The sequence below is a fragment of the Asparagus officinalis genome, chromosome 5, assembly GCF_001876935.1.
Source record: "Asparagus officinalis chromosome 5, Aspof.V1, whole genome shotgun sequence".
In the NCBI taxonomy this organism is placed as follows: domain Eukaryota; kingdom Viridiplantae; phylum Streptophyta; class Magnoliopsida; order Asparagales; family Asparagaceae; genus Asparagus; species Asparagus officinalis.
In genome coordinates, this window is record NC_033798.1 from 107134166 (window position 1) to 107151854 (window position 17689).

Consider the following 17689-nt stretch of genomic DNA (forward strand, 5'->3'; position numbering starts at 1 on the left):
ATCGATGCAGGCATCGATGTCGGTATCGATGCAGGCATCGATGCCGCCATCGATGCAGGCATCGATGCCTGCCCTTCTCCTTTTGCTGTCCGCAGAGTTCCTCTTCTATTGGCTTTTGGACTTGGATTTTGGGCTTTTGCTTGGGCTTTTGGGCTTCTTGATTTCTTCATGTATTTATTTTGGGCTTTGGCATTTCTTGGGCTTTTCTTCTTTTTCTTAGCTTGGGCTTTTGGATAATTTGGAAATTGATTTTCCAATTGGCTTCATTTCTTCATTTAATCATGGGCTTTTTGTTGAGAGATGGGAATTTGAGATTTATTCTTCATTAACCTGCAATTAAACATAAAAACAGTTATTAGTGGTATATTTATTCATATAAAATAGATAATGAGGGTATAAAACTGTAATAAAATATGATTATCACTTACCCCCACACCTAAACTTTTGCTAGTCCTCTAGCAAAGAAAATAAAAAGAAAATCCTAACTCACTTTCGCAGGAATCGCGGTTTTCTTTTACTGTTATTTCTGAATTATTTTAAGTTTTAAGTTATGTGGGGGATTGTTGGAGTTATAATAAAGATAACTTAAAACTTGACTTTGTAGAGGAAAAGAGGAAAAGTTTAGTCCCACATAGGAAATGGAATAGGAAGAAAGAGTCTTTATAAGCCTTCTATTTCTCTCATATGCCTAGAAGAAAATAAAGGTTATGCTCCACACCACACACGCGCGCGCCGGTCGGGCCGGGCTCGGGGTCGGGTCGGGTGGCGCGCGCACACGACCTGCGGACACGAATGCAGCTCCGGATTAATGGGCCCTTAATATGCTAACATTTTTATTTTTAGTAATTAAAACGTGTTAATTACGAGATTTATGAGTAATGGCTGTTTTTCCCTATAAAAGGATCTAAAATCCGAAGAGTTTAACACATCGAATTACAAATAAGCTCTTCTCCTTCTTCTCTGTTCTTCCTCTTACATTTGCTTACTGTTACGATTTGCTGGTTCCCTGAAAGTGGAGAAGAATTCGCAAAGTCTTCTTGAAGCTCGTGCCGACGAGAAGAAGGTCGCCTGACCGAGGGTCGTTGTATCTCCAGGAACTTTTGTCACGTAGCCCTGTACGAGAGGGGGCAATTAGATTCTTGGGACAGTGCTTGCACGCCTCGACCATCAGGTCGTATTTCTAACTTTTATTTACTTTCATTTGAATTTTATTTCTGAGCTATAACAGTTATCTATTTTTATCTAATTTCTATTAACTGTTTATAACTTAATTCATGTTAATCTTTGTCTACATAGCTTATATTCCTAACATGTTAAAGTTACATGTTAGTTGTTAAGGTTACATATTTGTTGTTAATGTTATGATTTGATTGTTAAGGTTACAGTTTGGTTGTGAAGGTTACGGGTTGGTTGTTAAGATTACGAGTTGACTGTTAAGTTACGGGACCGTAACCTTAACAACTAACGCGTAATGGGTGAATTCTCATAAACAACAATATTAGGCAATTGAAGAGCTAAAAAATAGAAAATGAATATTATAAAAATATTTTTAGAATTCAAAGACTTCACAACCAACGCTTATCCTTAACAACAAACCTGTAACCTTAACAATCAACGCATAACCTTAACAACTAACACGTAATAGGTGAATTCTCATAAACAACAATATTATGCAATTGAAGAGCTAAAAAAAAATAGAAAACAAATATTATAAAAATATTTTTAGAATTCAAAGACTTCACAACCAACGCTTATCCTTAACAACCAACCCGTAACCCCAATGCGTAACCTTCACAACCAACTCTTATCCTTAACAACGAATATTATAAAAATATTTTTAGAATTCAAAGACTTCACAACCAACCCGTAACCTTCACAACCAACGCTTATCCTTTACAACCAACTCTTAACCTTAACAACCGACGCGTAATTTTAACAACCGAACCGTAACCTTCACAACTAATCCTTATCCTTAACAACGAATATTCTAAAAATATTTTTAGAATTTAAAGACTTCACAACCAACCCATAACCTTCACAACCAACACTTATCCTTCACAATCAATGCTTATCCTTAACAACAAACCCGTAACCTTAACAATAAATCTGTAACATTAATAACCAACGCGTAACCTTCACAACCAACATGTAACATTCACAACCAATCCTTATCCTTAACAACGAATATTCTAAAAACATGTTTAGATTTCAAAGAGCCCAAGAGCCCTAAGGCCCATCAAATACCTTTAAATATATATTGTGGTTGTAGGGGTTTGAACCCCTAACCTCTTGTCCAACCTTCCAAACTTTACCACTAGGCCAAGTGGCCCAAATTATTCATGTCACTCAAAATAAATCCCAACATGTAACCTACACAACCAACCCATAACCTTAACAACCGACCCATAACCTTAACAACCGACCCGTAATCTTAACAATCGAGCCGTAATCTTAACAACCAACGCATAACCTTCACAACCCATAACCTTAACAACCGACCATAACTTTAACAACCGACTTGTAACCTTAACAATGAACCCTTAACCTTAACAATCGACCCGTAACATTAATAACCAACCCGTAACCTTAACAACCGACCCTAACATTAACAACCAACGCGTAATCTTCACAACCCATAACCTTAACAATCGACCCTATCCTTCACAACCAACTCCGCCCCGCTGCCGTTGTAGGCCTCTTTCAAGGCTTCCGAGGTTTGCTTTGCTTAAGATGTCCTCAAAACAAATTAAAATTCAAATACTAGCGGAGTAAGGTTTGTAGAATATTATAGTCATCATCAGCTCCAAGCAAAAATTTCCCACCATCAGTTCCGTAGAAAATTTCTTCACTTAAAAAAACATCATTAATTGCTTCGGGAGAAAGCCCAAAAAATTTCCCACCATCGTTGACGTTGTTGGCAATGGTCAGCCTGTAGCTCCTGAGGAGGTAGTCCAGCTCCCACTCCGGCATCGCCTCATACTGCACGCGCGTGTACCATGGGTAATGCAGCGACATCTGGAAGCAGCTACTCTCGCATCTCTCCTTCCCAAATTTTCATCGCCGATGTCGACGCCGTCGATGTCGATGCTGTTGAAAAATTTTGGAGGAAACTAGAAAAATTTACCCCCAAAACCTAGTTGAAATCATCACAGTAACATCATGAGAGAGAAGGGTATTATAGTCTTCATGTATTTTAATCTCTTGAGTTTTGTGTTTGGGGGCTCAAAGAACAAAAAGTTTATTTTTGAGGGCAAAGCACCTGTTAAAAAAGTCATGGGAGGGGGAAGCACGTTTTCTTTGGTTTTAAGGGCTGGAAGCATTTTTTCCTAATAAGAAATATAATTTATCTTGATATCCATAAATAAAAAGAGACAGTATTTCAATTATAAAATTAAATTCTTTCTCTTAGATATTCCAGCCTGAAATCTTTTTGTTTTTGAGATTTAATAAACGTAATTTAAAAAAGGTCGACATCACAGCGAGGCTCCTAACCCTTTGCTATTAAAAATGGACAACAATTAAGGATGAGTTTGGTGTTGGTTTTTTAGGATGCTTTTGCTTTTTTTTCCTTTCAGGAAATAGCCAATAACGGTGTTTGATGAAATCTCTTCTGACATATTTATTGAACCTTTTTGTGTTTAATAGGGTGCTTTTAGAAGCAACCTGGGTATGCTTTTTAAAGTAGCTTCTGCATTTTTAAGTTTATATACCATATATTCCTTGCATGTTTTAATAATGATCATTAAGCATAGTTCTTCCAAAAACATTGACTAGTTTTTAAGTAGTTTTTGATATTCTGATTACCAAATTGCTATTTTCAATAGTGTATATAAGTTGTTTCTATAAGTTATTTTTATAAGCAAATTATTAGAAGCTCGAGCAATACCAGACTGTTCGTAAGTCACTACGCAGCTTTAGAATGAATCATATCAAACTATAAAGTTCTGTGGTGGGGTAAATCAACACACTTCAAAAGGGTATATTTTGAAAAATCATTACTATCATGGTCCATAACATAAGTGTGTAAATAAAAGTCACCAGCGTTAGCACCATAATAGAAAGGTGTATGATAAAATTAAGGCTACCATGCATTTGAAGAGAAATAATCGAAAGGTATATGATAACACATTACCTCTTCACTTATCATCCAAAGAGCATGTCAAAATCAATACGAAAACATCATATAAATAATCGAACATTATCACACTGCTCAAGTGACAATAATAAATCACAAAAAGCATATTAACCTGCACATCATGGTATACTTTCCACAGAAATCCCTGTAAATGGAGGGTCACTCAAAACAAGCTCCATTTCAATTCTGCGGCTTCTCAGCAGCTCCGCTACCTTTGCCATTGTTGATCGGCTCTGTGGATTGGCTTGAGTACAGGATAATCCAATGTGTACAACATGGATGATCCCTTCTTTTATATTTTCCTCGTAAATAATTTCATCTATAATTTCTACTACCGTGCCAGCCTTGTAATGGTTCCATATCAGCAGCAGGTGAACAAATGAGAAAATAGATGCATTAAACAGGGTGATACGCAGTTAAATGGTTGAACTCATAAGCTAATATAAATTTCAACATAACTCAAAGATGCAAACATGTAAAGAAATTAGCTTAGTATCAGAATACATCAAGTTTTGCAATCAGTCAAGAGAGAAGCTAAAATCACCTTTGCAAAAAGCGAACGCCTGGGCTGAGATCCTAACAGATTGCTGCATCTTTTACCGCCCACGATTTCAAAAATCAGCATGCCGTAGCTGCATACATTTGCTTTTTCTGTGAGATGCCCATGCACGATATATTCTGGAGCTAAATAACCCCTGCATCCACCTCAGCACATCAGTATTATTTTATCATCAATTTTATTCCTCAAGTAGTTAACAATTCGGTTTAACTGTTAACAAATAATTTTTATTCATCAGATCTATGCGATTCCATATTACAAACAATTTTAGGATGGCTTACAGTGTTCCAGCTATTCCAGTGCTAAGATGAGTTTGGTCCTGAGAGAAAGATCTTGCAAGTCCAAAATCTGTTATTTTGGGCTTAAACATTACTGGCCTTTATGTCTCGATGAATGATTCGAGTTTCAGATTCTTCATGGAGATAAGATAGTCCTTCTGCAACTCCTCTAATAATATCAAACCTCAGCTGCCAGTTTAAATGCTTATTATGGTTCTCACCTGCAAAGTTATGTCCAACTTTATCAAGGAAATCTAACAGGGACACTCAGCAGTACTTCTTGATCAGAGAAATGCATAACTAGGCTAAAATGGAAAACAGGGGAAAAAACATAATACCAGAAGTCGTAATACCATAAGAAAAATGTTAATGCTTTGGTTTTATGAGTAGGTTGAAAATTTAATAACCTTCTATATATGCTTACTATAGAAAAGATGCAAAACATACAGAATAATACACTTGAAAGGACAATCTCTCTTGAAAATGAAGCAATTAGTCAATGAAAATGAGCATCAACTCACCAAATATGAACAGGTCTAGGCTCCGGTTGTGGTAGTACTCGTATACAAGCAAATTCTCAGGGCCATCTACACTACAACCAAGCAGCTTGACTAGATTTTTGTGACGAACTTGATTTATCACAGATTAACTTCATTGAAAAACTGATCAACCCACTGTCTTGTGTTAAGGAACAGTCTCTTTACGGCAACTTCTTTTCCATCAGAAAGAACAGCCTATAATTAAGGTAAGCCCAAAAACCCATAAGAATGATCTTGAATTCCTATATTGCATTAGTCATTTTTGTACCTTGTAAACAGTCCCATGGCTCCCCTGACCAATTCTATTTGATGGGCAAAAGTTCCTAGTAGCCTTTTGAGCTCCTCATATCTGAAACTCAATTTTGATTGAGAAACAGTCGCGGGTAATCCTGGCCCAGAGAAATCTGCAAGAAGTTTGAATAGTCATGACTATGAGACTACATAAGTCTTTCCGTATTCATGGTTATATCTTTTATGTTTACCTCCAAGAGCACCATTCTTTTTAGGGGCTGTTTGGTTCGTTTCCTAGATATAGGGAAATGCAATTCTATGTAAAGAAATGCTAGTTTTGAGTTTTCCAAACTTTTCCAAAAAATAGATTGTTTCGGTTTGGTTCGCACATAAAAAGAGGTGAGAAACCAATGTATTTACTTTTCTTGTGTTTGGTTCGCATGGAAAAAAAGAGAGAACTTTTGTTGATTTGACATTTCTCATTTTTCTTGTGTTTGGTTGGTTTTGAAGTTTGTAGGATAGGGAAAAATGTTTATGGTCACCATGCTAAGATTACCATCCCACTATAGACAAATTTATTTGTGCTTGTTATGGGAAAGTAACATAAAAGTGCGGGTAATCTTAATCATATAAAAGTGCGAAAGTAACATAAACAAATAATAATATCCCGAATTCATTAAAAATTTTAGTTTGTATTAAAGAAATTATACGAAACCTGAAATAACAAGAATCAATTACTATGAACTGCGTACCTGATTTGACCTAAAATATATACCTGTTTGAGATATATACCTGTTTGAGATGAAAAAATCACACGAAACCTGTTAATTTGTGAAAAATTAAACGAGACTTGCAATAACCTGATTATTCATAAATTTATGAAATACGTACCTAAATTAGCCACATGTATATGTGAATTATGGCTGTGGGCTCAGACCTTGTTCAATATCATCATTGTTAGCAATCCAGTGCAATATCAATAGATATTGCAAGTTGCTAATCTCAAAAAAATTGACAATCATCATAGCCTACATTGAACACGAGAGCTCGACGACGAACACAAATAGCAACCAAAACCCAACAACATAGAGCTAAACAAGCTCAAATCAGCATAGTAAGAAAAAACAGCCACGGGAGCTCTACAACGAGCACAAATAGCAACAAAAAACCCAACAACATAGAGCTAAACAAGCTCGAATCAGCATAATACGAAAAAACAGCCACGGGAGCTTGGCGACGAGCACAAATGAGATCTGAAAAAAAATCAGGCTTCACATCCCAGAAAAGCACCACCTGAACACAAACATCCTAGAAAAATAACCATGCTTCACTTTCTAATACAAGCACCACCTGAACACAAACATCCCAGAAAAACAACCAGGCTCCACATCCCATAAAAACACCACCTGAACACAAACATCCCAGAAAAACAACCAGGCTCCACAACACAACCAGAAAAATGCACAAATAGAACTTGAACACAAACATGCTCACAAATGCCCATAAATGCACACAAATGCTATATACGACTTGTCATATGAAAACCATATGAATAGCCCACAAATACCCACAAACTTAAATATAACATGAGTTTGCACACAAAATCACTAAGGAAATTAGTGAAATGGGCTCAGAACTGAATCAATATCATCATTGTTAGCCATCCGGTGCAATTTTAAAAGATATTGCACTTGATTGCTAATCTCAGAAAATTTGACAATCATCATAGCCTACAAGTAAATAGTCACCAATGTAAACTCGTTTCATGAAAACTTACTGCTCAAAATACCCAGAGCAATAGGCTCAAAACTTGGTCAATATCATCGTTGTTAGCCATCCAGTGCCATTTCAAAAAGATATTGTATTTGGTTGCTAATTTCAGAAATTTTGACAATCATCATTTAGTTTCACAGTTGGACATTACATTGGACATGATAAAAGGGTTACAGATAGTTTCACAGTTGGACATTACATTGTATAACTGCCAAGTTTTGCCTGATATAATGAACATATGCAAAGTAAACTATTTGATACTTTGAAACAATATTGTAACAGGGAAAACTTTGAAACAAATAAATGAATAATTATCAAATAGTTTCACAGTTGGACATTATATTGGACATTGTCGTTTTGATTGTTTTTAAGTCACGACCCTTTTCTCTGCTTTAATAGAAAGAAAACTATTAAATCGGCATGTGTTCATTGATATAATGAACATATAGCCATGAGCCAGATTTCTAATATCAATTATCACTTTCTAAAATAATGACATATGTGGTTGAATTTCAATAGAAAGAAAGATCAATAAGACTTGATATAAACTAGGCAATAGGGGCACTATCATAGTCTCCTGAAATGGAGAATTATTGTAGAAGTTTGCATATAAAATTACAAAACTTTTAGTTTTTGAATGTTTAATTTCATTGAGCGAGAAAAAATTATCTGTCCCATTTCTCTTCAAAAATCTAATTAGGGTAACCCGTGTTCATAAAAACAACATCAATAATTAAAAAAAATGAGCTAATTGCTCCATAATCATTGGCTCAAGCTTCAATTTCACTAGCTAAACTGATTTTGACCCTTAAAAACTACCTTTAATCATCAATTTAAAATCAAACTATTCCATCATTTTAGCTTAATCTGAGCTCCAATCTCATCGATTTTAACCAAATCAAACAACAAAAACACAAAATTGACCCCCCCCCAAAAAAAAGAAAGAAGAATAAAGGAGCAGAGATCAAACCTACAAGCTCGAAGCTTAGATGCAGTAACTCCAAAAAATTTCGCCCAATTGTTAGGTCTTATAAAGAGAGAGATGCGAGTACGATTTTTACCTTGATTTTGGAATAATCTGAAAATAACAAAAACCTCAGATATGAACAGCGTCGGCAAAGATCAGAGCCCCTCCCTCTAATTTCTTCAAATACATGGACAAAGAAGGTCGCGGGAGTTTCTGGCGGGTGCGATGCGAAGGAGGTAACTCTAGCTCACCGAAGAAATCAACGAGGAAGAAAAAAATCCGACGTGACTAAGTTTTCGTCGATTTCACTCGGTTGGGGAAGGAAATGGGGGAGAGGAAAAAACCCGACGTGGAGGTGATATGTGCTTCGGTTTCTCTCTTATAGCCCTAGCGAAACAAATCAGAGAAAAAAATCAGCGGAAACCAAAAATCAGACGTAGAGGAGAAAAAACCGACGTGGAGGCGAAATAATAGTTTTCCACGGGGTTTTAAAACAAACCAAACAGCCCCTTATTACCATGGAAGTCATCTTTCCTCCAAACCACAATAATACCATTTATCAACAAAAAGCCACCAAGCGAAGAGAGAAGTATAATCCACAAGATATTGCTTTTCCCTGAGTATTGAAGTCTTTCATAAGTGAAGCAAGCCTAATTGATAGGGATCAGCTGCAGATACAGCTGCAGATTTCTTTAGACAAGATTTTATCTTTAAGTTAGATGATTTGTTTGATGGATTATCGGCGTGTTTGGATAAGATTTCTATTTTAGGGATCATTTGATCTTTGCTTTAGGATTAGTTTGGATAATATTTTCAGTTTTGATATTATTTGTTATCTCCGGGATCAGTTTTCTTTTCTTATAAATACTTGCATCTCTCTTGAAAGAGGCAGACGATGATTTATGAATTTTGAGAAACGATGCTTTATGTGAGAGAAATTTTGACATGTGAGTTGTCATCTATTTTGCATGTGAGTTGCAGTTCCATCTAAGGCATGTAAGTTACCCGTCCATCTTATATCCATCTATAACCTCAGCAATTCACCAAATTAACCCTAAACTCAAGCCAACAAAAGTCCTCATCTGTTCTCAAGTGAACAGTAACTTCAGAATTACTGTACATTCGCCATCATAAGTTTGCAATCACGCCCAAAGCAACCAGCCACTGCCATCGCAGATCATTCGGCCTGCAGCCAACATATTCAGCCTGCGGCAGCCCCAACCTGACCTCGACGACCTCGACTCCAGTTAACAAGGTCCTCGCTGACATTAGAAGCATTTCTCACCCACTCAGCTTGTCTCCCTACAGATTTGATTACACTGATTTTATATTATTTATTGATATGGTTGTCTTGTGTTCTCAGGTACTTGTTAGAGTCAATCTGAGTAGTTGAATCGACTGTTATCAGTTCCTGTGCAAGATCACAATTGATTGTCGAGGAATCTAATTAATTTCATATTTAAATATAGGTTTTATATGGTTTGGATATGAATTTTTATCCCTCAAGTGAATTCTAACCACAATCATAGTTTCCACTGATTAGTTTTGCATTGCTATAGATTGTTAGGAATTCATAATTATTATTCTCATTATTGTGATAACTATAGATCTCATTCCTTGTTTGCTTGGATTCAAATTGCATTAATAATCCCTTAACGTCTTGTTCTGCATCACTAATAAATGATCATAAGTTCTCGACAATGAAGAAAGGAAAGAAGAAAAAGATAACAATTGACCCAAAGAACAAAGGGGCAGAGCGAAAAAGGAAGAATGACACTATCAAATTTGTTGTTCTCGTAAGTGATCAAGATGTAGATTAACTAATAAGTTAACAAGTGGAAACTCAGGACTCAAGAATACAATTACGAAAATTGCCAGGTTATGATATAGACAGTTCTAATCACATAGGAGGACTCACTAGACAACTCATTTTCCTTGTTACGTAAAGGGAGTTCTGCACATTCAATGTGTGGTGGGAATACATGACCATTTCTCACATTGAAATGTATAAATTCCATAAACATGCATAACTTCCATGACCTATGAAAGAAGAATCATAATGAAACAAGAGATTTCAAAATACAGTTCTAGTTGATGAAGATAATGAATTTATCGGTTTGAACATACCATTAGAGCTCGACGTGTTCTGATCTACATTCCAGAAAAGCTCAGTTGAGTACCTCATGTAAAAACCAGCATAAAGTGCCCGGCCTTCTGTTCCCGGAAGACATGACACAATCGAAGAAGCTGCAACATTAAGACAAAAGTTACATCATTCCTTTCCCATGTTCTCCCAAGATTGAGCAAGTGAATAACTGTTAAATTAATATTCGAGGCGGAGCCAACAGCAAATCCCTTGTTCTTTCGAGCTTCAGATGACACATTACCAACAACCTCTCTGACAGCTTCATGAAAATTTTGTGTGTTTGAAGCATTTTCACTAAAAGAGCAAACATTTTTATCTTTTGAATCAAACACCTCATTGAAGAATGAATGATTCTCATATCTAACAAAGCACCCATCAAGAGAAATTTTACCACCTCAGTTTGGATAACATTTAGGTAGTTGGGATATTATTTCAGAGAAACACAGTTTGCCATCGATAGAACCTAAGTCTTCTAAACACTGACCAAGAGCAAAGACTGCATTTGGACCTTTGCCAACAACTGTTCCTAAGTTTTCTAAACACTGACCAAGAGCAAAGACTTCATTTGGACATTTGCCAACAACTGTTGTCCCATATCCATTTGCGCTTACTAGGGTACTCAAATTATCCATTGCAGGAACAAAATTGTTGGCTAGTAAAGCACCTGAAACTGCTCTGGCATTGTTGCAAAATTGACCCGCGACAGTTGTTCTTGGATCTCCCATTGCAGTGTTCCACAAGGTCAAGAACATGAACATGATCGTTAGAATCCAAGTTTTTGAATTGCCTATGATATCGTGTCTTTGTTGAAATCCTTGCAATCTTTTTTAATAATTCAATAAAGAACCCAAAGACTAGTTCCCTTGAGAACCTTATGGGATATTAGAAACTGAGACCACAGCCATTATATTAAGCTCGTCGAAGTTAATAACTCTGTGCAAATGTTACTTCTTTCAGCAGAAGACTTAGATTCTCCTTTTCAAATTTATGATTCTTGTGCACATTATCTCATCAACTGCATGGCAAATAAAACAGTTTGGTTTACATACGACAAAGAACAAACATCATTTGCAAGACACTAATTTATAATAAATCTATAAATAAGACAAGGCATTTTATCATCAAAAAGCGGGAAAAATGAAGCATAAGAAGACTGGTACAGATATTGTTTTAACCAAAAAAGAATCACAATTCTCTTGAAATCTTCTCCTTTCAAAATCTTATCCTTTCCACTCAAACAAAGCTCTTGGCTTTCAACTCTCAACCTATGAAAAAATTGTCTGTTTTTCTAATATTTAAGCAAACAGAAGTTTGTCCAATTAAAGAACCGATCTTTAATCATCTATAAAATGGCACATTGTGATCTTATATTAATGGGTGGGTGGGTGGGTGGGGGGGATTAATAAGAAACAACTCATTTCCAAAACCCGTTTCCATGAGATTATAAAAGAAGACTTGTCCGACAAAAAATCGCAACTTAACTCATTATGAAGACCAAAGAAAATCCCCTCACACAGAGTAATTCAACTGACCTTGTTAGCTGACAGAAAATTGATAAGAATGATCAGGAGCAGTACTCTGCCTGTTTCAAAGGAGCTTGTAAAGAAAATAAGGGAGTTATCTACTCTATGTTTTTGCCTTTTAATGGACAGTTTGAAGAGAAGACAGAATTCAACTTTTTGCATGATTGCAGCTTTCAAACTCTGGGCATGATTTCTTTTGTCCTCCCTTTATTTTCTGTATTGAATTTAGTTAGGTTTTAGTTGGTGGGAAGCTGTAGCTGGACTGTTTACATGGCTGATTGCCTGAAGCTTCAATTATTGCAGGTAAGAAAGCACACAACCACGGGGGTAAAAAACACTTTTAATTATCACACCTCTTAATGCACAAGCCTGACTAGCTCACCCAAAAGCCAATCTGGGCTTACACTGGGTCAGCTCAGGTTCAAGCACGAGTAAAGTAGGTTTGGGGATTCAATAATGTATTGCCCAACCCAAGCAATGCTCAGGTTGGGTTGGGTTCAGTGAAATAAAGTTAGATTTTATTACTACATTACATTACACAATTATGGTTGATTTTGCAGCATTGAAAGATTATGCTTATCCTACCCTATGTAGCACGGACACGGATCCGACACGGCCATCCGACACGCCGACACGAGGCAAATCCTAAAAAATATATAGGATACGTGTGTTCGACACGTGTGTCCGACACGGACACGACACGACACAGCTTCATGTTATGCGTGTCCGTGCTTCATAGATCCTACCGTTTCTTTTCCTTAACAATCTATCAGTCAGCCGTGACTGAGTCCAAAGAACTTGAATGGTAATTTTCTAACCATCGCCATCTCAAGTAGCTCACAAAAGAAACTTTTATTTCAAACAAAATATCACAAAATCAACACTACTGCCACCTGTTCCAAGTTCCCACCTGTTTCATCATTAGTCCAAACACTACTGCAACATAGTAAGCTTCACTTTCTATTGCAGATACAATCCTGTATTCGCCATACTGCAGCCATTTTCAATAGTCTAATTTTAGAACCATACTACTTATGAAAAATCTTTGAAAGTTCTCAAAATCATGCACAGAATTTGCATGATTGCAGCTTTCAAACTCTGGGCATGATTTCTTTTGTCCTCCCTTTATTTTCTGTATTGAATTTAGTTAGGTTTTAGTTGGTGGGAAGCTGTAGCTGGACTGTTTACATGGCTGATTGCCTGAAGCTTCAATTATTGCAGGTAAGAAAGCACACAACCACGGGGGTAAAAAACACTTTTAATTATCACACCTCTTAATGCACAAGCCTGACTAGCTCACCCAAAAGCCAATCTGGGCTTACACTGGGTCAGCTCAGGTTCAAGCACGAGTAAAGTAGGTTTGGGGATTCAATAATGTATTGCCCAACCCAAGCAATGCTCAGGTTGGGTTGGGTTCAGTGAAATAAAGTTAGATTTTATTACTACATTACATTACACAATTATGGTTGATTTTGCAGCATTGAAAGATTATGCTTATCCTACCCTATGTAGCACGGACACGGATCCGACACGGCCATCCGACACGCCGACACGAGGCAAATCCTAAAAAATATATAGGATACGTGTGTTCGACACGTGTGTCCGACACGGACACGACACGACACAGCTTCATGTTATGCGTGTCCGTGCTTCATAGATCCTACCGTTTCTTTTCCTTAACAATCTATCAGTCAGCCGTGACTGAGTCCAAAGAACTTGAATGGTAATTTTCTAACCATCGCCATCTCAAGTAGCTCACAAAAGAAACTTTTATTTCAAACAAAATATCACAAAATCAACACTACTGCCACCTGTTCCAAGTTCCCACCTGTTTCATCATTAGTCCAAACACTACTGCAACATAGTAAGCTTCACTTTCTATTGCAGATACAATCCTGTATTCGCCATACTGCAGCCATTTTCAATAGTCTAATTTTAGAACCATACTACTTATGAAAAATCTTTGAAAGTTCTCAAAATCATGCACAGAATTAAGGAGATTACCATTCTAAGAGTAAACTAGATGGGTTGGCGAAGTAAAGACGGATATTGTTACTGATTGTGAACATAAACTTCATCAATGTGTTTGGATGATTTGGAATACTTTACCTCACAAGCGAGCAACAGCTTTCGCGAGTTCTCTGGAAAAATTGTATCCTTGAGTACCAACTAAAGCCATACTGATAGTAGAAGAGGCTATCTATAGAAGAAGAATAGCCATGTCAAAAGGCATGCTTTAGTTTAACAAGACCACAAGGATGTGCAAGATATATACTGGATTATATTGCATTTTCTTAATTTAATCTACAGGCATTTTTTTGACAAGTGTGTTTCTCCATATAATCAAAGCAGTGTAGTTGCTATGCTTGGGTTCTCTAAGAAGAAAAGGTATCAGCAAGAAAGTAAACCACAATATACGGTCGCATGCATTGATCATTGCAAAATATTACAGGAGGCATTCAGCAAATGAAAACTTGCTGCTGTTTGCATGAAAGAGGCAATGATTGTGAAGTTCAAAATGATTAACTCACAATGATAGGCCGGAAGTCAAAAACTCAATTCTGCTGGAAAAAAGAAGTATATGAAGCCAAGCTGCAAAGAGAAAAGTCACTTACTATTGACCTTTCTTCTTACGTTGACGAGAATTATAATTCTGAAGAAGAAATTCCCTCCAGACTCCATGCCTCACCTTTGAGCTTCTCTGCTTTATACTAATTTCTCCAGCGTAGCTCATGCTTGATACGAAAGAGAGAAAACAATAAAAGTTTCTCCTGGTTCTAAGCCTAGAAAATGATATGGTATGTTAGTTGTGTGTAGGTAGAACTTGTTTGTAACTCTGTGAGTAGGCTGTGTTATACTTTATAACAAATAGATATTACAAGGTATCAAATGTAGGAATCTGAGTTCTTGGGGAGAATGAGCAAGGTCCAACAAGAAGAACGCAAAGAATGGAGCATTTTCTATACTTGCATTGTACTCTTTCTGATCAAAACATTACCATTTCTGACATCAAGAGCTCCAATACCCCATATATCTCCAAGGACTCTATGTGGTCAGCATTCCAAGAATAGAATGGATGAAACCTATCTCTAATCTGAATCCAACTGCTTCCTCCCCCCTTCTTAATTCCTGCTTTCCTCATCAATCTCCTCACCTTTGCAGCTTTCTTCCATCTCCCAACTGAAGCATATAAATTCGAAATAACAACTTCTTAGCTGCTCTCTCACCAATTTCCTCATTACGAAAAGTACAAGAACCACTTAATAATGCTGCCCATGTGTTAGCTTCAGGTTCAACTGGCATCCTTCCAATGAACTCTTCGGCTTCTCTCAAGAGCCCAGCTCGAGATAATAAATCCACCATACAAGTATAATGCCTCTCATTTGGAAAAATTCCATACTCTTTCTTCATTGATTCAAAGTAATGGAGTCCTCTATCCAACAATCCACAGTGAGAACAAGCAAAGAGAATTGATAGGAACATTGTTTCAGTAGGAATGATGTTTGTTTCTTTCATTCGCTCAAATAATTCAATTGATTCATTGACACATCCAGAGTCTGCAAGCCCTTGGATCATAGCGGTCCAAGATACCTCATTTTTCTGAGGCATTTTGGAGAATATTTTCTTTGAGCTTTCAACATCTCCAGATTTGGAGTACATATCCAGCAGTGAAGTGCCGACAAACACTTCATTTTCTAACCCTAGCTTCAAAATTTTCCCATGAAGATTCTTGCCTTTCTCCAGTGATGGCAAATTGGCACAAGAATGGATAACACTTGAGAAGGTCATCCCCATAGGCACCTGTCCTGAGAATAACATGGCATCAAATGTCTCCAAAACTTTCCCATACCGTTCATTTAGATCATAGCCTGATATCATAGCATTCCATGAAACTATATTTCTCGCAGGCATTTGTTCAAAAATATCCTCGGCATCCTCTACTCTCCCATCAAAGCTATAGCCCCCTAACATTGTGTTCCACACAACAATATTCTTATCTAAAACAAAGTCAAAGACTTGGCGTCCATATTGAGACTTCCTACATTTTGAGTACATATCAATCAGTGAGCTAGCAACAAAATTATCATTTTCCATCCCAAATTTCACTACAAGAGAATGCACATTACTGCCAAATTGCAAGCTCGTAGAGCTAGCAGACGCACTGAGCACACTTGCAAAGCATGATACATTAGGCTTATATCCATCATGAACCATCCGATAAAAGAATCTCAAAGCCTCCAGAGACTCATCATTCTGGCTTAGCCTCGCGATCATTGTGCTCCAAGAGATCTCATTTCTTTCTGGCATTGAATCAAAGACTTGGCGCGCTTCTTTCAAGTCCCCCACCTCGAAATAAAAATCAAGAAGGGCAGTCCAAGAAATAACGTCCCTCACGATCATCTCATCAAAGACTCTCTTTGCATTATCAACTTCCCTCATCTTTGAGAACATGGTGATCAATGAATTGCAAACAGACACATGCTTCTCGAAATTAGTCTTCACAATCAACCCGACAATAGATTTCCCCATAGGCAACATGTATACATGATCATATGCAGAGATTATACAAGCCCTGATTATGGTTGTGAATGTTATCTCATTGGGCATCAATCCATCGCAAAGCATTTCCTTGAAAAGCAATAAAGCTCGCAACCCTAGCCCATTTCGTACCAACCCATTTATAACCGCGGTGTAAGATATCACCGATTGAAATGGGTTTCTCCTAAAATAGATAAGGGCATCACTGACGAGTCCACATTTCATATGGGCATCGACAATTGTGGTATATGTGACGATATTTCTCTCGGGCATTTCTTCGAACAGTTTGCGGGCGCTCTCGAGTTGGTTGGAAGCAAGGAAAGAAGAGATTATGACATTGTAGGCGAAGGGGTCAGAGTTGCTCTTGGATTTGATGATTTGGGCTTGGATTAAATAAGCAGTGAGGATCGGGAGGTGGGTTTTGGAGAATCGGAGGAGGAGAGAGGTGATGGTTTTCGCGGGAGGTGGGATTGAAATGGAGAGGGGCATGACCACCAGTTTTCTGTTATCGAAAGGATTCGAGAGGGAACCGAGTCTCGCGCAGGAGTTAACGGTAATTTCCTTGCCAAAAACACCCAGACTATATTTCTAAGATAAACCCCTGGCAGGCTGGGGAATTGCAAATTACTCCTGATATCAGATGCTGCAAATAACAACCTGAACTTTTTTGCAAATTACTTCTTTTATTTCTTAAAAAAAACCCCTGACTAATTTAGAAAGTGTAAGTAACCCCTGATCATTTATGCAAGTAACCCCTTGTTTTATATTGGATATTTGGATAGTACCTAACAATAAAGAAATTATGCATTAGACCTTATGCTTTGCTAAGAACCCCTAGTACTTTCAGAAAGAGCTTTAATATTTCAGAAATTGCACATAACCACTGAACTTTTGCAAATAGCCCCATTGATTTTTTGTTAAAAACTCCAGAATGTTTCAGAGATTGTGAATAACTCCCCAAGGTTTATTTGCAACTCCTAACCCTTTCCAAATAGCCCC

The 17689-nt window shown here is 37.2% G+C and overlaps 2 protein-coding genes across 2 annotated transcripts; both read right to left on the reverse strand.

Annotated features, from left to right (window-relative positions):
* LOC109840561 (cysteine-rich receptor-like protein kinase 3) lies at positions 4127-12239 on the reverse strand. Its single transcript, XM_020409254.1, is given in 12 exon segments — positions 4127-4479; positions 4680-4830; positions 4976-5062; positions 5064-5193; positions 5494-5611; positions 5614-5706; positions 5780-5847; positions 5850-5915; positions 8982-9098; positions 10610-10798; positions 10801-11643; positions 12161-12239. Coding segments are annotated over 11 exon segments (1830 nt in total). The 5' UTR covers positions 11387-11643; positions 12161-12239; the 3' UTR covers positions 4127-4254.
* LOC109840560 (pentatricopeptide repeat-containing protein At2g22070-like) lies at positions 14580-17213 on the reverse strand. The gene is given in 3 exon segments (XM_020409253.1): positions 14580-14934; positions 15150-15355; positions 15358-17213. Coding segments are annotated over 3 exon segments (2034 nt in total). The 5' UTR covers positions 17180-17213; the 3' UTR covers positions 14580-14928.